This window comes from Piliocolobus tephrosceles, chromosome 16 (assembly GCF_002776525.5).
Source record: "Piliocolobus tephrosceles isolate RC106 chromosome 16, ASM277652v3, whole genome shotgun sequence".
NCBI classification, from domain to species: Eukaryota; Metazoa; Chordata; class Mammalia; order Primates; family Cercopithecidae; genus Piliocolobus; species Piliocolobus tephrosceles.
In genome coordinates, this window is record NC_045449.1 from 39,180,623 (window position 1) to 39,203,460 (window position 22,838).

Sequence of the window (22,838 nt, forward strand, 5' to 3'; positions counted from 1 at the left end):
TACAGGCATGAGCCATTGTCCCAGGTCCTCTTCTCCTACACCTTTTTCTATCTTGCCTGTTTTTGGTCAGCTATGACCAGGTAGAAAGAACATTAATAGCTCTGTGCTGCCCTCTAGTGGTAGGTAGAGAATATAGTCAATGAGAAAATTTTGCCTTTTAATACTTTCAATGAAATTCTAAGAAAAAGTATATAAGAATAATTCCTTAATTTGCTATCACTGACAGAAGACAAAGAGTCGTTCAGCACCACTGCTATCAATTTATTACTCTAACTCCAACTAGTTTTCATCGTAATAAACAAGCACAAATTCATGCTCGTCTTAAAAGCAAATTCTTAGGTTAGGCGCGGTGGCTCACGCCTGTAATCCCAGCACTTTGCGATGCTGAGGCAGATGGATCACCTGAGGTCAGGAGTTCGAGACTAGCCTGGCCAAAATGGTGAAACTCCGTCTCTACTAAAAATACAAAAATTAGTTAGGTGTGTTGGCACACACCTGTAATCCCAGCTACTCGGGAAGCTGAGGTGGGAGAATCGCTTTAACCTGGGAGGTGGAGGTTGCAGTGAGCCGAGATTGTGCCACTGCACTCCAGCCTGGGCAACAGAGTGAGACTCTGTCTCAAAAAAAAAAAAAAAAAAAAAAAAAGCAAGCAAGCAAGCAAGCAAATTCTTATCATTTGTTAGGTACCTTGATCTATTATTGCATTATATCAAGGGTAGTTTAAGAAATGCCTTAGCTATACTGAACACATACACACACACACCTCTCAGCTTTAACACTAAAGAAACACCTCGGCCGGGCGTGGTGGCTCATGCCTGTAATTCCAGCACTTTGGGAGGCCAAGGTGGGCGGATCACGAGGTCAGGAGATAAGAGACCATCCTGGCTAACACGGTGAAACCCCATCTCTACTAAAAATACAAAAAATTAGCAGGGCCTGGTGGGGGGCGCCTGTAGTCCCAGCTACTCTGGAGGCTGAGACAGGAGAATGGCGTGAACCTGGGAGGCGGAGCTTGCAGTGAGCTGAGATCACGCCACTGCACTCCAGTCTGGGCGACAGAGCGAGACTCGGTCTGAAAGAAAGGAAAAAAAAAAAAAAAAGAAAAGAAACACTTCAATTCTTGGAAGAAAAAAATTCAATTTTTGGTTTGTTTGGATTTGTTTAAATTTAGCATTTAAATATGTTGATTAATAATTTAAATTTAATGGCCAAAAAATTATACCATTAAACTTATTAAATAATACTTTTTTTGAGACAGGGTCTCACTCTGTCATCCAGGCTGGAGTGCAGTGGCACGATCACACCTCACTGCTTTTGATCTTCAGGGTTCAAGCAATACTCCCACCTCAGCCTCCAAGTTCCTGGGACTACTGGCACGCGCCTCCACGCCCGGCTGATTTTTTTTATTTTTAATAGAGTTCAAGTCTCTCTACGTTGCCCAGGCTGGTCTCAAACTCCTGAGCTCAAGCAATCTTCCTGCCTCTGCCTCCCCAAAGCTAGGATTACAGGCATTAGCCACCATGCCTGGCCTATATAACACTTAGAAAGTACATTTAAAACAACTTATTATCTGAACAACTGTAAAGCAATTGAAATTACTACGACTATTTTGGAAGTTATTGGTAAAACGGAATTTTTCCCTAACAAGACAAAAAAATCCAGTTGAAAAGATAAACTGCTTGGTAAACAAGTGTTTGCAGTGGTGGGGGATGGATGGGGCAGTGGGTAAAAGTAGTAGGACTATTTACTTAACCAAACAACAAGAACAAAAGAAGAAGAAGATCCTTTCTCTTGCTATATTGCTTGATATTAATATAATATTTTATTAATTCTTAATTATTAATTTTATTAAATTCTTTATATCTGATATCTCTCCAAAATCAAATGGAGGCAATCAAATGGAGAATATTTTATTAATTTTATTAATTATTAATATAATTTTATTAAATTCTTTATATCTGATATCTCTCCAAAATAAAGTGGACGCAATTTTCAAAAAATGACACATAATCACTTTAGTAAAACAGAAACAGCAAATGAAATCCAAGAAGAATGAGAATTCAAATATAGTAACCAGTTTGTTAAATTGCTGGGGTTGTGCTTCAAATTTGGGTCTCAGCTTCCTACTAACCAAAGTGAAAGGAAGCTCATTATATAACATATTTCTTACATTGAAGAGGAGAGTAAGACTTTCTAATTCCTAAAAAAAGACATTTTCTGGTTTTAAATGAGTGATAAAACTCATTAACTCAACAAGAACTGCAAATTCAGAAATTAGTAGATTTTGTTTGCTGTTTCTGTTTTGTTTTGCATTTAGTAGAGGCTAAATGAATGTAATTAAAGTTCTACTGATCCAACTTAATTTAAAAACTCAAAGTAGTAGAAAGACAACATGTCATCAAATATAATTTCTCTCAATCAGATCCAGGATAAAAGTTGAATAACACATAATTTAAAAATAATAACCTTATCTTACAGTCAGAAAGATCTATTATTTTCATATAAGAATAACCTATTTATTTCTTAGTTTAAAGCTCCTTGAGGGCAACAGTCTTATCTCCTAGTTCCTTTTTATTTTTCACTGAGGTATGGTCACAGTGGATATAAATTCACTAATAAAAAAGAAAAAATAAACTTCACCACTGGTAGGTCTTTTTGTTTGTATTTTTGGTGGGCAGGGGACATATTTTTACCTTATAACAGTCTCCTCCAGGAATAATTTCCTGAATATATACCAATGGGCCTTCATTCCGGTTAATTCCTCCTAGTATCTTCAGGCCAAGGCCTGTTTCCTTGGTAACTGTAATCATCTGAAAGGCAGGATCCCTAAGATAAAGTAAATTAGCACACACAGGTTAGTCTAGAGATCTGTACCTATTTTTTTCTTTAAACTACTTATTAAATCAAATTCTTAGATCTAGACCAGCGACCCCTAATCTTTTTTGGCACCAGGGACTTGTTTCATGGAAAACAATTTTTCCATGGGAGCTGGAGAGGGGATGGGGGTGCAAAGAGGCGATGGTTTCGGGATGATTCAAATGCACTACACTTATTGTGCGCTTTATTATTACATTGTAACATATAATAAAATAATTATATAACTAACAATAATGTAGAATCGGGGGAGCCCTGAGCTTGTTTTCCTGCAACTAGACAGTCCCATCTGGAGGTGAGGGGAGACAGTGACAGATCATCAGCCACTAGATTCTCATAAGGAGTATGCAAGCTAGATCCCTCACATGCACAGTTCACAAAAGGGTTCGTGCTCCTACGAGAATTGAATGTCACCACTGATCTGACAGCAGGCAGACCTCAGGCAGCAATGCTCGCTTGCCCTCAGCTCACCTCCCGCTGTGTGGCCTGGTTCCTAACAGACTACAGACCACTACCAGTCTGCGGCCCAGGGGTTAGGGACCCCTGATCCAGACAACCCAAAATACATAGTACTTACTAGCAATGACATTTTTAAAAGTATGGTGACATAACAGCAATTAAATGAGTTTGCTTGCCTATACTTTTAATTTTATCTACAAAACCAAAACAAAAACAATTTACAATGATAATGCTTATTTCTTTGGAGTAGAACAAAAATTTATTAAAGGTGATGGAAAAGATTTGCTTTTATCTGGTTATTAGACTACTTGAAGAATTTCAAAACTAAATATTTTAAGTAAGTAGCTTTAAAAGACAAGTCTGTGGCCATTTAAAGCAAAGTTAATATGACTTCCATTTGAATCTCAAAATTTATCTTTTTAATTTAGAAAGAATATTTTCTTGGTACAAAGTACTTGTTTCAACTGTAATTTCTGCCAGACATAAAAGCAATGCCATTTGAAAAGAAGGGACTGTAAAAAAAGTCCTGCAAAAGGAATATCCAAGTTGCATTTCTGAATACCCAGGTCAGACCAGAGACTTTTACTGGTCAAACAAAACTTGAATTAAGTTTGAAATAAGACTGAGGGCTGCCTGCTTACTTATTATGTACTGGGTACTGTGCTAAACAATACCTAAATAATGACATTTAATTTAATATTTATAAAATCCTTAAGATTCTTATCCTTATTTTTTTACAGGACCCAAAATTCAGGTAGGTTAACTTGATGGCCCAAGAGTGAGCCCAGTCAGTCTTACCTCAGAGGCAAAATGTGATATGTAATCTACTTTGTTGTTGTATTAGAGCCACTGTTGAATATAGGACTTCCAGCTATCTTCAAAAACATCGAATAACTGAAACTACTATTAAAAAAAGAGTTACTTCATATCTTACATGATTATAGTTTTTAGAAAAAGCTTTCTTAGCTTCCACCATAGAAATTCTAAGAATATCTTTAAGAAAACTGTTGCATTCAAAAAGTAATTTCTAAAATGAAGAAAGAAAAATTTTTAAAAAGCATATAGCACTCCCTGTTTTTGATATTTTGCTCTCCATGTATACCATCATTTAGAGCTGTATTACAGGTATACTGAATTCAGCTCTAATTTGGCGAGGTCTATCTGGTTTCTAGGGCTATAGTCAGTCAGCCAGAAAACAGGCAGAGAGGACAGGGTCCAAGGGTCCAAATGCACCCTAAATTCATTCTTTTTTTTTTTTTTTTGAGACGGGGTCTTGCTGTGTCCCAGCTGGAGTGCAGTGGTGTGATCTCGGCTTACTGCAACCTCTACCTCCCAGGTTAAGCGACTCTGTCACCTCAGCCTCCTGAATAGCTGGGATTACGAGTATGTGCCACCACACCTAGCTAATTGTTGGTATTTTTGGTAGAGACAGGGTTTCACCATGTTGGCCAGGCTGGTCTTGAACTCCTGACCTCAAGTGATCCGCTCCCTCAGCCTCCCAAAGTGCTGGGATTACAGGCATGAGGCACCGCCCCTGGCCAATAAACCCATTCTTTACGGGATAGTAGATTGCAAAAACATAAATGAGTAAAGTCTAGAAACGAAAGAGAAGGTAAGAAAGGGAAGTAAGATGCCTTATTAGATCTCTCCACTAACTCTTAAACCCTTCAAATGTGAATGTCCTTCACTGAGGGCACAAACTATCTCCGGCATATATTATTGTTTCAGTACAGGAACTTACTTTTCTAATCCCAACAAAGTGTTATTAGCACAGCAGTTTAGTGCTGCTAATATTTTTTTCTGTATAAATCTATCCATATATTTTCTGAATATCCATATATTTTCTGAATTGCTATTGTACTACTTAAACAGTTTTAGATCTCATTTTTTTTCTTACCCAGAATTATTATAAGCAATGTCTATGTTGTTAAAAGTTCTTCTTAAACACAAATTTATATGTTCATGGCAGCATAAAATTTACATACACGACTAGGACCTTATTTTAAAACTCTTCTATTGTTAAAATTTTAGATTATATACTTTTTTTCCCATTAAATATTAAAAATAGTTCTGCTCAACTTTACTCATAAGAGAATTACAAGTTAAAACTGCAGAGATACTACTACTCACCTACCAGACCAATAAAAATTTAAAACTTCAACAATATACTCTGATGACAAAGCTATGGGAAAAGAGGCATTTTTGCACAGTGCTGGTGGGAATGCAAAATGGTACAACTTCTAAAGAGATAAATTGGTAACCTCTAACAAAAATCAACCCTCTGGTCCAGCAATTCCATTTCCAGGAATCTATCCCAAAAATACTCCGGCAAAAAATAGAAAATTACTTCTCTGCTAGGTTATTCATTTTGGCATAATTTGTATTCACCAGAAATTGCAAACAATACAAATGTCCATCCATAAGGTACTGGCTGAATAAACCATGGTACATCCACACCATAGAATATTGTGCAGTTATAACAAAAAACAAGGAAGATTTTTATAAACTGATATGAAGGGATCACCATGATATACATTAAAACGAAAAGGCAAAGTCAAAACAGTATACATGATATCTTTTACTTAAGAATATTCTGGGGAGTGGAATCCAAATATATATATAATTATCATGTGTACGTGTATTATATATGTGTATATTTATTTTATATATAAGCAAAAAGAAGCACTACAAAAGGACCAAGAATAAAAACAACATTTTATAAAGAGAATGAGGGCACACAGTGAAGACTAGACTAAGAGCAAGATTTTTTTTAATATACCTTGTTAAAGGTATATTTTCAAAATGGCCACCAATTCCTCCCATTTCTGTCTGCACGCATCTTGGTAATGTGACTTTACTGCTTCCTTTTATTAAAAGCTAAGTCTAGGCCGGGCGCAGTGGCTCATGCCTGTAATCCCAGCACTTTGGGAGGCCAAGGCGGGCTGATCACGAGATCAGGAGGAGATCAATATCATCCTGGTTGACACGGTGAAACCCTGTCTCTACTAAAAATACAAAGAAATTAGCCAGACATGGTGGCGGGGGCCTGTAGTCTCAGCTACTTGGGAGGCTGAGGCAGGAGAATGGCGTGAATCTGGAAGGCAGAGCTTGCAGTGAGCCGAGATCGCGCCACTGCACTCAAGCCTGGGCAACACAGTCAGGCTCCGTCTCAAAACAACAACAACAACAAAAAAAACCTAAGTCTATATCTCCACTCCCTGAATTTTTACTTGGTTATTTAAATTGCTTTGGCCAATGGGATATCAGCAAATGTGAGGAAAATGGATATTTGGAAAACACCTGTGCTTCTGCCACCAGGCAAAAAGCTTGAGCCAGCCTCCTGAAGAATGACAGACTAGTCCTAAAGAGACCTCAGCCATTCAGCCTTCCTAGCTGAATGTAGATGTAAATGAGGCCACCCTACATTATCTGGCATAGAGCAGAACTGCTAAACCAACCCACTGAATCATGAGAAAGAATAAATGCTTATTGTTTTAAGGGGCTTTAGGGTGGTTTGTTAGTCACCAAGAGTTAATTTTATCAAATTTTTTAACAGAATTATAAAATATTATAGATATTAAAAAATCAAAATTTAAAAAAGAAATCTCAGAAGAGTTTTTAAAAATAAATTTTATAATTGTTTATTTTTTATTATTTTTAGAGACAGAGTCTTGGCTATGTTGCCAAGCTGGAGTGCAGTGGCTATTAACAGGTGCAATCATAGCATACTACAGCCTCAAACTCCTAACCTCAGGCTATCCTCCTGTCCTAGTCTCCTGAGCAGCTGGGACTACAGGCATGCCCTACAGGCATGCCCTACCATGCCCTGTACAGATGACTTTAAAGAGAATGCAGATTGTGTTCTATACACTGAATGGTAATTCAATGTATTACTTTACTTACTACTCATTACTGCTATCCTAGACCACATTAGAGAACTAGATGTAAAAAAACTTTTAATCAAATGTTCATTAATAGTTTACATATTTCAAACTATATTTCAAAATGTATTAAATTTAAAAGTTACTTTTCAAGTAGAGTGGATGGTACTACAGTAGATGTATTTTTATTCATGCTTTCACCACAGTAGCCTTGGATTTAACAGCTGTATAAATGAAGATCTTGATGAAGAGTCTAGAAATTCTTCTTTTCCTAGGATTGAAGAAGTAGAAAATAAATTGTCAGGTCTTAAAATTGTCAAATTTGATTCCAACTGTTCATTAAAACATTATATACACTTGGCACATAAATAATATAAGCCTGTGTATAGATGTCAGATGTATTGTATGTATTTTGAGTTATGGCATTTTAGTTATTGACAGTAACATCTGAGAAGTGTAAAGACAGCTCATTAGATAGGTATATGTTTATATCATTATGAATATCCATATCTATAGAAAATCTTCATTCTCTGGCAAAAGTGAAGAATACAGCTAAGCTTTAGGTAATTATTACAACTTCCACCCTTGGTAAGCTTAAAAATTATATAATAATTAAAGATTGAGGAAAATGTCTCCGGCGAGCACAAGGCTATGAAGCGTATAGTCAGAAAAGTAATTATGCAATGCATTTGAAAAAAACTAAATTCTTATTATCTTACCAACTATCTTGAGGCACTTCCTGCAGATCCTATAGTACTCTGACTAATATTATTCCAGGAACTTCTTAAATGGCTTTCCTATGAAGAGAAAAAAATATGCTTTTAATGTCTTATATTGTTCCACTGTGAAAATTACAGAGAATAGTGCAGTTTCATTAAATTAAAACAAACTGTATTTGAACAGAGATTTACCACCTTTTTATAAGAAACATGAATGAAGCAAAGGAACTTAAAGTTGACAAAGACACTAGGATCATTTAGTACAACTCTCTTCCTGAAGAAATGAGGAGCTAGATTCAGAGACTGTGTGGTTTTCCCTCACAAATGAAAAATAGTGTTTTTTTAATCTGCTTCTCCTCCTAACTAGAACTCAGGTTATAGTCTACAGGATGGACCTTGAGATCTGATAGGCCTGGGTTCTCATTTGAAAGTTCGGGCTTCTCCAAGCCTCGGTTTCTACAAAGGTACAGGGGGTGCCTTGATTGTGGTGATTTCACAAATGGACACACATGTCAAATGCAACAAACTGTCTCACTTTAAATATCTGCTGTTTGTTGTAAATCAATTATAGCTTAATAAAGTTAAACTTAAAAAAACCCGATTTTCAGTTAAAAATGGCATCTTGACCTTGGCACATATCTTCTTTCCCTCCCAAGAGTCAACTAATATGAAAGTCTTAGGGTAAAGAGTTACAAACAGTATAAACTCAGAATGTTGAAGAGTAAATGGGAAAAGAGCCACTGGATAAAAATTTTGAACAAGTTTCTGGAAGATAAAAAATAGATGGTTGGGTGATAATTGGTACCAAGAGGGCTGAAGAAGCTAAAATTTAGGGCAGTGCTTCTTAAACATTTTTTAAGTCTGAGCACACACATAATGGCAATATTTGTATGGCATACTAAGCTAAAGAAAGGTGATATCCTCTGAAAAGCAGCACATCAGCAACTGATTCACAACAAAATTCTGGCCTAGGAAACAGGTGCAGGAGGAATGTATCTTAAAGAATCCCAGAGAAACTGAGGACTCAGAAACAAAAAGTTCTAGGCAGAACAAAACTGAGAGATTGAGGACTAAAATCAAGAGGATCATTCTATCTTTTCTTCAACCACTGTATGCAGAAGAAATCATAGATTCTTCTGTAAATGAACTGAATGGGCCCCAAACACAAAGCAACTACTTTTGAGACCCTAACATAGCGATATATTCACTGGTCTGGGTGGTAAAAACACATTTTGACTTCACAGCCTCTGGAGTAGGAAGCAACAGGAACCGTGGAAGCATGCAGATCAACAACAGCCAGAGAAATGAAGCCACCAAGCCACAATGTCGGTAGCAAAAGTCCAATGACCATGAAGTAAGAAAGTTATTCAGTACCCATGAGGAAAAGAAGGGCCACCTGAGGGAGGAGCTTACAATCCTTGGGCTTTGACTAGCAGTCACTCAGAGTCAAGAGCCACCGCGGCTGTCCCCAAGACTGATATAGTCATGGAAGAGAGTTCAATTCTAAAACTAAGTTTGCATAAGTTCATCATACACTGCTTTAATAATGCATGCATGGAGCAGATTCTCAAGCCTCAAGAGAGGTCATTCTCATATAACAATAATAATAGTAACTACCATTAATTGGCACTATGTTTCACATACTAGGTATTCCAAATGTATTTATTCAATATTGTGGAAAATGTACTAGACCTAAGTTAAAAAAAAAAAAAAAAGAAAAGAAAAGAAATGCAGAGTTCAAATGGCAATATTGCCATGTGCTAGTAATATGGCATTAGAAAAACTGCCTAACCTCTTAGCATCTCCTCATATTAAGTAAGGTAGGCATAGTAGCACGTTGCTGAAAAACAGATGTGAAAAATTGAGCAGTCTTTCTACTGGTACCAAAGTGAGTAAGATCCTCATCTTTGGTGAGCTGTTCTAACTGGACACAGGTCCCCAGGTCCCCTGGGAACAAATCCAAGTCTAATGATGCATAAATGCTACTGTACAACACATTCCATATAATATACTTAACAAGACATTCTAAAACATTTCTATTTTAAGGTATAAAAGAAAATTTAGGTGTTTATTCCATTCACTTAACATGTTGGCAGTGTCCTAAGTGCTAGAGATGAGATGAGATCAGGAGGGGCGAAGTGCTCTGACAGCGGTATACACAGGGAGTATGGAGAAAGGCTGAGTAACCTGGGATCTAAGTCATCATTAAACAAATACAGCCAGGCACCATGTCACAGGATTTTCTTCCCACAAGAACCCCACAAGGGAGGTATTATTAACCCAATTTTATACAAAAGAAAAATAAGTCATACAGAAAGTATGTGACTTGTCCATTGTCACAGGCCAGTTGTAAAGTAGAGTTTGAATCCTGCTCTTTCTTGCTCCAAACCCAAGCTGTTTCTACTACAGTATGGTGGAAAATTAATTCAGGTAAAAATCTTGATTCACCAAAAAAGTAGAATGAGAGAGTAAGAATAGTAATGTTTTATCTCTTTTATATAAAGATGACACTACTGATTAAACAGAAGTGAGTTTAATCTTATCCATCCCAACAGTGGGCTTATTTTTTGTATTAACAAGGTATTCATTGTCATGTCCTTAAAAACCATAACATGCCTGTCCTTTCCCTCTCCTTTGCCTGCTTCCTACTCTTTCTTTATACAAGCTTGCAAGGCCCTCAACCAACAGGGATTCTAGTAATGTTACATACACACCACACACACACACACACACACACCACCCTCAAGTTCCCATAATTAATAAATAACATAGAAGGAAAACACTGTTCTTTTACTAAAAATATGTACATTGAAGACAAATGTATTGTTATTCTAGTTTGGTGAATCATAACAGGGAAACAGGTCAGCAAAAACAGAGAAAGTAGAACATTGGAGAAAAAAAAATCTTGTTGTATAAGATGAATCTATTCCAGAAAACTTAAATTAGAGCTTTTCTTTGATAAATCTGTTTACTTATGATCTCATTAAAACAATCTTCATCCCATATAATTAGAAATCTCATCAGATAAAAAAAAAATCAGCCCATAACGCATATGGTGTTTGAGTAAGACTTAGTAATTTATATTCTCAGACATGGTATTCAATAAAAGCAGTTCTTTTCACTGGACAAAAAATAGAGAAAATAAAAGGGATAAAAATATCTTCTGCCAGAAATTATAGTAAATATTAATTTAATGAAATTACAAAAATGCCATAATGAAATTGATAGAAATTGTCAAATGTTCCCCAGTCAGGGTTGTACTAATTTACTATCTCACCAACAATAGTGCCTGTTACTCTGAATTTTCTCCACTATGGTATATTAAATAACTTTTGGATTTTTGTCAGTCTTATTGATGAAAATGGTATCTCAAGGTGGTTGGAGTGAAGCTGAAGAGTTTTTTATGCTTTAAGAACCATTCAGTATCTCCTTTTATGTGAACTGTTTTTTTTTTTTTTTAACACTTTTGGCCAATTCTTCTATTTATTGTTAGGTCTTTTTCTGTTCAGTTTCTAGGAGTTCTTAAATCTTACAGAAATTCTCTATCAGCACTAAGAATTGCAAATATATCCCCCGCCCCCAACACTTTTCTTCTGGGTTATAGGCTTTTTGTTACGCAAAAGTTTGTGGCTAACTTTATGAATCTTTTATGATTTCCAGGTTTTCGGTCAAATTAGAAACTCTTTGCCCACTCCAAAGTTATAAAGAATTCTGTCATATTTTCTTCTAGTACTCTTACGGCTTCATTTTTAAATATTTGATCCATTTGGAATCCATTGTAATATAAAGTAAAGATCCAACTCATATTTTTCCCAAGAAGACCACCCCATTGTCTCAACCACATTTATTAAATAACCCATCTTTTCCCCACCATTTTGAGATACAACTTTCATCATATACAAAATCTCTTAAGGGTTTTGGGTCTACTTCTGTAATTTTTATTCTGGGCCTTTGGTTAGCCTGTTTATTTGTACACCAATGCCATTCTATTTTAATTACAGAGGTATTATCATATCTAGTAGGGCCAATCACCTCTCATTTGTTCTTTTGTTAACCAAGTTTCCCTGGTTGTTTTTGGTTGTTTATTTTTACACATTAAATTCAAAGTATTCTTATCTTGTTTAAAAAACAAAACAATGCTATTTGTAAGGGGATCATACTAAATTTACAAATTAACTGAAGAAGTATTGTTATCTATGATGTTATTTTGAGTCTTCCTATCCAAGAATTTGGTATCACTTTCCATTTGTTCAAATCTTCTTTTGTGACCTTCTATAGCAGGGGTGGCCAATCTTTTGGTTTCCCCAGGCCACACTGGAGGAAGAAGAATTATCTTAGGCCACACACAAAATACACTAACACTAACGATAGCTGATGAGCTTAAAAACAAATCAACAACGACAACAACAACAACAACAACAACGCAAACAAATCTCATGTTTCAAGAAAGTTTATGAATTTGCATTGGAACGCATTTAAAGCTGTCCTGGGCTGCATGCAGCCCATGGGCCACAGGTGGGACAAGCTTGTTTCTATGGTGTTTTAAAGTTGCCTTCATAGTGACCTTGTGAGGCAGGAGAATAGGGTTTGGAGGCAGGGAGCCTAAGGCCGATTGGCGCTGACTTCCTAGAACTGAATCAAAAGGAAAACCCTACCTCTCCACAAAAGGATCAGAGGCTACTCCCTTTGCATTGCCTGGCAGATGAAAAATGGAAAGTACTTCTGATTGGTTGCAGGCCACTCCTTCATTTGCATAGGGTGTAACCAAGTAAACAATGGAAAACCACTAGAGAAAGTTTAAACCTCAGAAAATTCTGTAACCACCCCTCTTGAGCCACTTGGTCTAGCCTGCTCCCACTCTGTGGAGAGTACTTTCATTTCAGTAAATCTATGCTTTCATTGTTTCATTCTTTCATTGCTTTGTTTATGCATTTTGTCCAAATCTTTGTTCAAAATGCCAAGAACCTGGACAACTTGTAGTCAAGACCCTGCACTGGTAACAGTGCATATTTCTTATTTAGTTACTTCCTAGGTATTATAATTTTTTTATTGTTAATTTAATGCCTTTTAAAAATACACTATTTTGTAAATAACAAAAAATGTTTTGGGAAAGCTTTAAGTGTATCATCTTCTAGAAAATAATTTCCCTCCCACTCCAAATTCTGCTTGATTATATGATTATATATATGTCTTCATTTAAAAATGTTACTAACAAAGCAGTGGAAGAAAAAACCAGGCACAATTCATACGTGTTATATTTTTGTTAAAAATTATGTAACTGTAATATATTGGTTTACGTACAAGTGCATTTTACTTAACACTTCAACACACACACGTAGACACCTGTCACAAACAAATAACTAGACAATTTATTGAGCTATTTTAGAATAGACGTATAAAGGCTTTGTAAGCAAAAGCCTAATTCCCATCCTTCCTTGCCAACGTACATTTATATTTACTTTGAAGTATTTAACGAGCTGTAAGGTCAAGAGCTCTAATGTCTTTTTAGTTGTTTGTCTAAAGTGAAATGATCACAAGAAGGGAACGGAAGGACAGTATGATACCAATGAAGGCAAGATTTGTTGCTTTAATACTAAGTCCAAACAATTTCTTCATAATAAAAGTGTTAAAAAGCTCATAAGAAAAGTGCTTTGTCAGAAGCTATTGGCTATCTAGGTCTCTAAAGATACATTAAATTATCTCGATAAAATGGGGATTTTCAGACAGATCTGGCATGTTCAGGGTGGTATGGCTGTAGACTGGGGAATTTCCGCTCATATTGCGTATGAGGGCTTATGCTTATATTGTTAGTAAGGGAACAAAAGAAAAGAAAGGGGTTAAAGGAGGCTTTTTCTTAGCAGAGAGCACTGTTAGCTTTTCCAGGGGCAAAAAGGAGAGATTTAGTTGCTTTCTTGGGTTCACACACTGTATAAAGTAACCAGATTCCTGATAGAGCAATAAGGCCACATAGGGCACTCCTTGATTTTATGTTCAAAAAGGAAGATGTGGCTGGGGTCAGAAGTATCTAAAAATGCTAGGTAAGTATGGTTTGTAAAATATCCCTTAACAGTGAAAATTCAGCACATTTAATAAACAATTATGAACCATAAAGAAAAAGAGGATTAGAAAAAGTGAGAGAACAAAACCATTTTCATGAGGGGCACCTGGGGAAACGGGATATCAGTAAAGGTAGGAAATCCAAATCCACAGTTTGTCTACCAAAGGCAGGATACTAGTTCATTTTAATACTCTGCGGTTGGCAAGGAGTGATTCAGCAAACACACAGAAGTATTTGTTAGTTCATAAGTATCATTACAGAATAGTTAGTAATTATAAAATATCAGAAACTTCAAAGATATGTAAAATTGATAATTGGTTAAATAATTACAGTACAATGATGTAAAACAATACTATGTAAACATCAAAAATGGTCTAGGTAAAAAACAACAGCAAGGTAAAAACAGAATGTATAGAATAATTTCATTTTTTAAAATTACATTTATTAAAAATATACAATAAAATAATATAAACAATAACTGACAATTGGAACTACTATTTTTGTTTACTGTTATTTTTATTTCCTTCTTTAAATTATTCTTTGGCCAGGCGCGGTGGCTCAAGCCTGTAATCCCAGCACTTTGGGAGGCCAAGACGGGCGGATCACGAGGTCAGGAGATCGAGACCCTCCTGGCTAACACGGTGAAACCCCGTCTCTACTAAAAAATACAAAAAAAAAAAAAAAAAATCTAGCTGGGCGAGGTGGCGGGCACCTGTAGTCCCAGCTACTCGGGAGGCTGAGGCAGGAGAATGGCGTAAACCCGGGAGGCGGAGCTTGCAGTGAGCTGAGATCCGGCCACTGCACTCCAGCCCCGGCGACAGAGGGAGACTCCGTCTCAAAAAAAAAAAAAAAAAAAAAAAAATTATTCTTTATTTTTTGAATGGCTTACAACAAGGATATATGCTTTGATATATTATTTGGATAAAGAAGGAAAAATACCAAAAAAGTTACCAGGTTTGAGTGTACCTTCTTGGCATCTAATATTTAAAATCAGCTATTTCTGTCTCCTTTAATGTCATTTTACCTTTTTGTCATTTTCTCCTTTCATCTTCATTTGCTAAGGTATCAACAAATGTTGCAATTTAAAAGAGAAAATAACATAGATCTGGTGTTTCCCAAAGAAAATCAGTTATATCCTTTAAATAACTTCTTATGACAACTCCTTTGTAAGCAAATTGACAGGCAGTAGAAATAAATACTTATTTTCTGCTATAATTTAAAAAGAAAGACGACTCATAGCAAAGAAGTTCATAGTACATATTACACAGTACATATGTTTCATGGCTTTTTTATTGCATTGGGAAAAGTACTGGTCTAGAGGGTAGATGCCCACTAGCCATAGGACTCTGAGCAGCCACTTACTCTGGAGAATCCATAGTTTCTTCATATGTACAATGTCAAAATCACTCATCAAATGATCTTTAAAGGTTCTTTCTTGGCTCTACAAATAAAAAATTTTATGGCAGGCTTATTAAACTACAAGTCCCCCAGTGTTTTTTCAGGGTAAGATTCTTTTTAAAATGACTACTATTTATTTATTCACTAAAGCTAGTATTAAAAATGTAAGTATTTCTTCCTATAAAGTTGGATGTATTATACTTGAGGAGACAAAAAAAGACAGCATTTAGAAACTGCTACCTTGTTTTATATCTTATCACAGCAGAGATTCTTCAAGATAACATCAGCTATTTATATAATCCTAAGGTTGTTTAAGAAAATTGGCAGAATCAGGAATGACTATTTTCCCTTGGCTAAACTTAACTGATCATTTTTAAATAACATAAAAGTTTCAGGAAACCAAGATATAAAAGATCAAAGAGTTATAGTCATCCCTGAGTATCTTCAGGGAACTTGTTCCAGGACCCTGCAGATACCAAAATCAGAAGATATTCAAGTCCCTGATATAAAATGATGTAGTATTTGCACATAACCTATGCATATCCTCTCCTATACTTTAAATCACCCCAGATTACCTATAATACCAAACACAACATAAGTATGTTATGCTATATTATTTAGGGCATGATGACAAGAAAAAGTCTGTACATGTTCAGTAAAGACACAGCTGTTGAGGCCTGACATTCATTTTCAATCTATGATTGGTTGAATCTGTGTATGTGGAACCTGTGGATACTGATGGTCAACTGTATTTTATTCTCTTTTATTCTGTACCCAAAGGCAATATTCCCTTTGCTAGTGCATGTTTCTTTTTCTTTCAAAAATCTAAGGAGTTCAGAAATGCTGTTCATTTGTCTTGGGGGTGTTACCAAAATGCCAGGGGTTCAGTTTAGGTCCTGTTGCTTGCTACACAGAAAACCAATCGCTGAAAGAAGGAGTATTGCCAGGGAGGAAGGCTTTAACTGGGTGCTGCAGCCAAGGAGATGGGAAATTTGTATCCCTCTGCCTGACTAGCTAAAATTAGGGGCTTATATGGCAGGGAAAAAAATGTAACTATGTGTGGGAAAACAGGAATTAGGGAAGGGTAAGGAAGAGGAGTTGGTCAACAGGTAGCAAGTGATTCGTTAGGCTAGCGGTCTCCAACCTTTTTGGTACCAGGGACCAGTTTTGTGGAAGACTATTTTCCCGTGGAACCCAGGATGGGGGATGGTTTCAAGTTGAAACTGCTCCACCTTAGATCATCAGGCATTAGATTCTCATAAGGAGCATACAACCTAGACCACTCACATGCACAATTCACAATAGGGTTCTCATCCCTATGAGAATCTAATGCTGCCACTGATCTGACAGGAGGTGGAGCTCAGGTGGTAATGCTCACTCGCCCTCCACTCGCCTCCTGCTGGGTGGCCAGGTTCCTAACAGGCCATGGACAGACACTAGTCTGCAGCCTAGGGACTGGGTACCCCTGGGTTAGGTAGTCATGATGGGTGAGGGGTCTGGTATTATATTGTCCAGATGCAATGATCTGGTAAGTTTCAGTTCCTTGATAGTACCTGGGAGGCTTGATTGTTGGTTTCTTGAGAAAGTAACTCAGATAAGACAAATTTGACTTTCTCAAGTTTTAACAAAGGGAGAATCAATTTCTATGTTTATTCAAAGAAACCATTAACGTCAGTTCTATGGGACAACTAGTCCTATTTCAGGATGCGTAAGCATCTGCCTGTAACACATAGCCCAACTCAGTGGGAAACATCAGAAAACTATTTCAAAGAAAGTCTTGGTCTTCTTGAAAGGAGTCTTCATCAGCACAACAGCTCACTGCTCTCAGAAGTTTCCTTAGGCTACCTGCCTTCTGTTTGCTTTCATGCATGCATTCATCCACCAAACATTTAATTCAGTACAATTATGTGTAGGTATCACACCAAGGGCTTGTGATATTATGGTGAAGAAGTCAAGATCATTGCTCTTTTGGTATTTACATTCTAGTGGTGGGAGAAAAACAATAAAAAAGGATACAATTAAATGAACTAGATTTCAGATACTGAAAGGAGATAGCAAATGTGACTAAGGAGAGAAGGGCTAATTTAGACTGGGGACGGTGTCCCAGCTAAGATCCAAATAAGTCAGCTATGAAAAAAGCTGAGGGACAAAGCATTCCAGGCAGAGAAAAGGTTTGAGGGCAGTAAAACAAACTTGAGGTGTTTACAGAAAAGAAAGAAGTGTGTATAGAAAAGAAAGAACTGCAACCAGAGCGTGGTGAACAGGGAGAGAGTGGTAGAAGATAAGGTTAGAGAAGTAGACAGGGTCTGGATTTCCTAGGGTCTTACGGGCTATGGTAGCAAGTTTGGAGTTTTGATATTTCACTTAACCTGACTATTCTCAGGAGACCTGAATTTGCCTTTTCCTTCATCTCTTACCTTTAACCTTCTAAAGGTTAAAAGTAAAGGCTCTAAAGGCTCTCCACTTTTGTACTTTCCCGAGTTTTATGCCTTTGCCTTTAATCACATAATTAAACTGTGCTTTGGCCTGAATCATGTGAAACTGTCAGTCAGTGCATTTGAGATATAATATTGTGCCTCTATCTGTATCTGTATATGTATCTATATATCTATTTAAATCTTGACCAGGACTGGCTGCATAAATTGCAGGGCCCAATACAAAATGAAAATGCAAGGCCCCATGTTAAATAATTATTAAGAATTTTTAGCAGGGCATGGTGGTATGTGCCTGTAATCCCAGCTACTCAAGAGGCTGAGGCAGGAAGATCACTTGAACTTGGGAGGCAGAGGTTGCAGTGAGCCGAGATCATGTCACTGCACTCCAGCCTGGGCAACAGAGTGAGACTCCGTCTTAAAAACAAAAAAGAATTTCAAGATGCTGAAAGTAGAGCATCAAATAAACACAGGGCTTATCTAAGTGGGGTAGGAATCAGGAGTTGGAACCATACTGAGGATCAGCGAAAAAGATCCTGGATAGAAGCAGCTTTCCATAAGACATGGCCACTGGTGTGCCACATCAGTTTATTATCACCATGGCAACACAAAGACCTTACCACCCCTTTCCATGGCAATGACTCTACAAACTAGAAGCTACCACACTCATCCTAGAAATTTCTGCATAAACTGTCCCATGATTTGCATATAATTAAAAGTGGGTATAACTATGAGTGCAAAACTGCCTCTAAGCTGCTATTCTGGGCACAGTGCCTATGGGGTAGCCCCACTCTGCAAGAAGCAGTATCTCTGCTGCTTACTGTACAATGCCACTTCAATAAAAGTTGCTGTTTAACACCACCAGCTTGCCCTGGAATTCTTTTCTGGGCCAAGCCAAGAACCCTCCCGGACTAAGCCCCAATTTAGGGGCTTGCGTGTCCTACATCCTAAGTGAGGGGCCCCTTTTAAGAGCAGGGTCTTATGTGACTGCACAGGTCATATTTTCATGAAGCTGGCCCTGATCTTGATAAATATTACTTGAATTAATAAATGCCTTCTATTGATAAATGATTTGTTTTCCTTTCACATTATCTGTCAATCATATAAACTTAATCAAGAGCTTTTAAATGGAGTAGCTCCTCAAAAAGATGGCACAGAGGCCGCTGCCAGGAAATAAGAAACTAGGATATCAAAACTTACTGAGACGACTTCAGGGCATTATTGTGCACCAATTGGAAAACGATTATTACCCTGCCTTTTCTTAAGCAAACACAATTATTTGTACTTACTGTTTATTCAAATACATTACTTTTGTTCTTTTAGATACAAGTATTGTAATGAATAGCTACTAAATAAACAGTTGTTAGTATTGTTGGAATTATTGTTAGGTATTTCACATTGCGAAATGAATTCAGGAGCTTTATTAGGAAAACCACCAGAAAATATAGTTCAGTGATGACCACCATATTAAGACTGAAGACCCAATTTCCTTAACTAATGTTGTGGATTAAAAATACCAAAATTTAAAATAATACACCTTTATAATCCATAGAAAGCCTAAAAATCAATAATCAGATAAGAAAATATTATGTGAATATCAAAATGGCTTATATGAAAAATAACTTATATAACTTATTTTACCTAATATATAAAATTGGACATGATTATAGCTAACCAGAAAGAGTTTACAAGGTCTAATTGTTTATTGCTGAAGAATAATATTGCAAATTAAAGGTGTCACATCTAAAATGTCAGTCCAGCTCTTGATATTTAAAACATGTAATCAACACCTATACCTACAAAACAGGGTTGGATTAGCCCTGCCCTGAGGAGCTCTCATTCCATTCATGGTATAACCCATTATTTGGCATTAGTTATCATAACGATTTATGCATTATTACAAGCACACTCAGACTCACAAAAATTGCAGCCCAGGCTTATGCATTCATTTAAAGCGTCAGAGAAAAAAAATATACATTTCAGCATCTCCCAGTCTTGTGTTGTTATTGTATCTATGCATATTGACAGACCTTTCATCATCATGAGAACTCCTTGTATCCAGGTTATAACCTTGGTCTCTGACCCCAGTCCTGTGCTCAACTCTGTCTAAACTGGTCTAGCTTAGAAATAATTTCAAATGTGCCATCTTACAAACAGGCATCTAACCACGTTAATGATGATTTTCACCTTAGACAGAAGTAAAGAAATATTTCCTAACATAGAAAAGAAAGGCTTCTGTGTTTTTGTTGTTGTTTTGTTGTCATTCATTGTAAAGCTGCTTTCTACAAGATGCAGTAAAAATAGCAAGTTGTACAGAGTCAGAAAAAATCCAGGCTTAAACTCCAGCTCTGCCACGACCCAACTGATTAGGCTTGGACAAGTTAATTTATCATTCTAAGCCTGCTTCACCTATTCATGGGCTGAGCTTGGGAAAAGAGTAGGGGAAAGGGCCTATGTGTCTAGAACCAAACTTCCTAACTGGCCTTTCCTCCTTCCTCCTACCCCTTCTAAAATGTCTGCAGCTGAACTTCCTAAATACAGTTTTCTCTTTCCTTCTTCCTCGTCACTTTTGTCTTGCTGAGTTTTTGGATGGTGTCCAGTGGGCAGCATATTTAATACCCAGCTTTGGGCTGACATACCAGGCAGAGATGAATTCACTTGTCTGGTGTCAAGCTTTCAGCCACAGTAATCTGCTGACATATGGGGGGAATTGAGCAAGTAAGCACATACATTGAAGATAAAGGTAGCCAGATTTCCTGCTGTTGAACACACAAATGCATACTTGTTTATATACACAAATTCTCTAGGGTCTCTCTGCTGAGAAAGGCCAGTAATGAACACCTCTAGTGCTCAGAGTTTGTTTTTAAATACCACTTTCCACTAAAGAAACCAAAATTCCTGGCAGAAACGGCTGATTCCAAGGCAGGTCAGGAAAATACAAGATAAGGGTGACACATTGTGCCAGAAAATAAGGAAGTGATCAAAGAATGTTGGAAACATGTCAAAAAGGGGCTTCTATTGGCTAAGTCTAAGACAATTTGAAGTTAGAATTTAAAAAAATAGTAATAAATTGATTAAAATTTGAATTCATGAGTCTATGCTGATGTAAACAAATAAACAATAAATATATGGTATAGCAAGGAAAACTCTACCTTACAGTAAAATGCCAACTAATAAATCTAGAAGGATTGATAGCATTAGAAAGTTGTCATTTGGCATCCATCACAGCAATAACAGATTCAAACAAGAAGCATCAATGGATGCTAAATCTGGCAGAAGAAAAGATGATGGGAAACAGAAATTTACAGTCCGAAAGCTTCTCCCTACAAAACACAAAGATTCTCCCCACAAAACACACATCGCCTATTAATTTATGAATGTGACATATTTGCTAATCCACCTTGTAACAGAGAAACCTGGCAGACACAATCTTAAAGAAACAGAAGTTAACAACATGAAGCCATGGAATAAATTGAGGTCATGTGAGACCTAAGAGGACTACTGACTGAAGCACAGCATCTCCTCTATGATATTCTTGTCAAGGGGTCACAAACATGAGGAAACATCAGACAAACCTATACTGAGGAACATTTAATCACATAACCAGCCTGTATTCCTCAAAAATGTCAAAGTCATGAAAGATAAGGCTGGGTATGGTGTCTCACGCCTGTAATCCCAGCACTTTGGGAGACCAAGATCACTTAAGGCCAGGAGTTTGACACCAGCCTGAGCAACCCAGCAAGATCTTAACTCTTGGAAAAAAAAAAGGAAAAAAAAGACAAGACTGGCAACTATTCCAGAAGAGGCATGACAACTAAAATCAACGAGTAATCCTGGATTAAATCCTAGATCTAAAATAGAAATGATTGGGACAAATGGGGTAATTTACGTAGAGTCCATGAATAACATGATGTAAAGAACTTAATGTATATCCTCCAAAATCCATATGTTGAAGCCCTAACCCACCAGTGTAGCTGTATTTGGATTAGGAAGTAATTATGGTTGAATGAGGTCCTAAGGGTGGGAACCTGATCTCATGGGATTGGTGTCCTTATAAGAGACATAAGAGCTCATTTACTCCAATCTATGTAAGGTCACAGCAAGATGGTAGATGTCTACAAGCCAGGAAGACCCTTCACCAGGAAGTGAATCAGTTAATACAGTGATCTTGGACTTTCCAGCCTTCAGAACTGTGAGAAACAAGTATTTCTGTTGTTTAAGCAACCAGTCTGTGGTATTTTGTTATCAGTAGTCCAAGCTGACTACATATGGTAATACTGGATAAATATTAACTTACAGTTTTGATGCCTGCTCTGTGGTTTGGAAGGAGAAAGTGTCCTTGTAATAGGAAATAAACAAGTAAGTATAAAGACTGAAGAATCTTCATCATTCCCTAATCTTGGTGAAGAGTATACAAGAAATTTGAGTACTATTACGTTGCAGAAATGTTTTAAATGTTTGTTAATTGGACACTGAACTAAATGATGTTCTACACATTTCATTCAAAATATAAAAAACCAAATTGTCATTCAGAAGTATTTCATAAACATGAACTGTCATTTCACATTATCATACTAAGATCAGATACGATGCATATTTTCTTTCATTAAAGTAGAAAGCTACAAAGACCAACACCACTTCATTGCTATTGATATCACTGTACATAAGAGTTTCATTTTGCAATTATTATACAGAAAATAAAATACTGGAGCCCAAGACGAAGACTGTATTACTGACATATATTTATACTGCTACCTGGAGCTCTAAGGAAGGGGTGCTTGGAGAAAAAGAATGGTGAGTGGAAATGTGTTGTTGGTGTTGGGGATTTCAGTTTATGTTGTAAGAAATCTCATAGTTTAATTCTAGAAGAGCTGAGAATCTGGTACAAGAACCAAGGCCCATGCAGATGAAAAAGATTTTCAAACACTGTCATAACACAATATGAATAAATTTGTAGAATCATGGAGACCTGAAATTTTTAAGACAGTATGCCAGAGTATAGAAAGAAGTCAGAAGG

At 36.8% G+C, this 22,838-nt stretch overlaps 1 protein-coding gene across 1 annotated transcript in view; it reads right to left on the bottom strand.

Moving 5' to 3' along the window:
* The window catches only part of STXBP4 (syntaxin binding protein 4), a 200,883-nt gene that overhangs the window by 176,268 nt on the left and 1,777 nt on the right, over positions 1-22,838 (bottom strand). Inside the window, exons 2-4 of the mRNA XM_023204537.1 lie at positions 7,934-8,011; positions 7,361-7,485; positions 2,694-2,826 (exon numbers count right to left, since the gene is read on the bottom strand). Coding sequence (XP_023060305.1) covers positions 2,694-2,826; positions 7,361-7,407 — 180 coding nt within the window. The 5' untranslated portion in view covers positions 7,408-7,485; positions 7,934-8,011. The remainder of the gene's footprint in view (positions 1-2,693; positions 2,827-7,360; positions 7,486-7,933; positions 8,012-22,838) is intronic.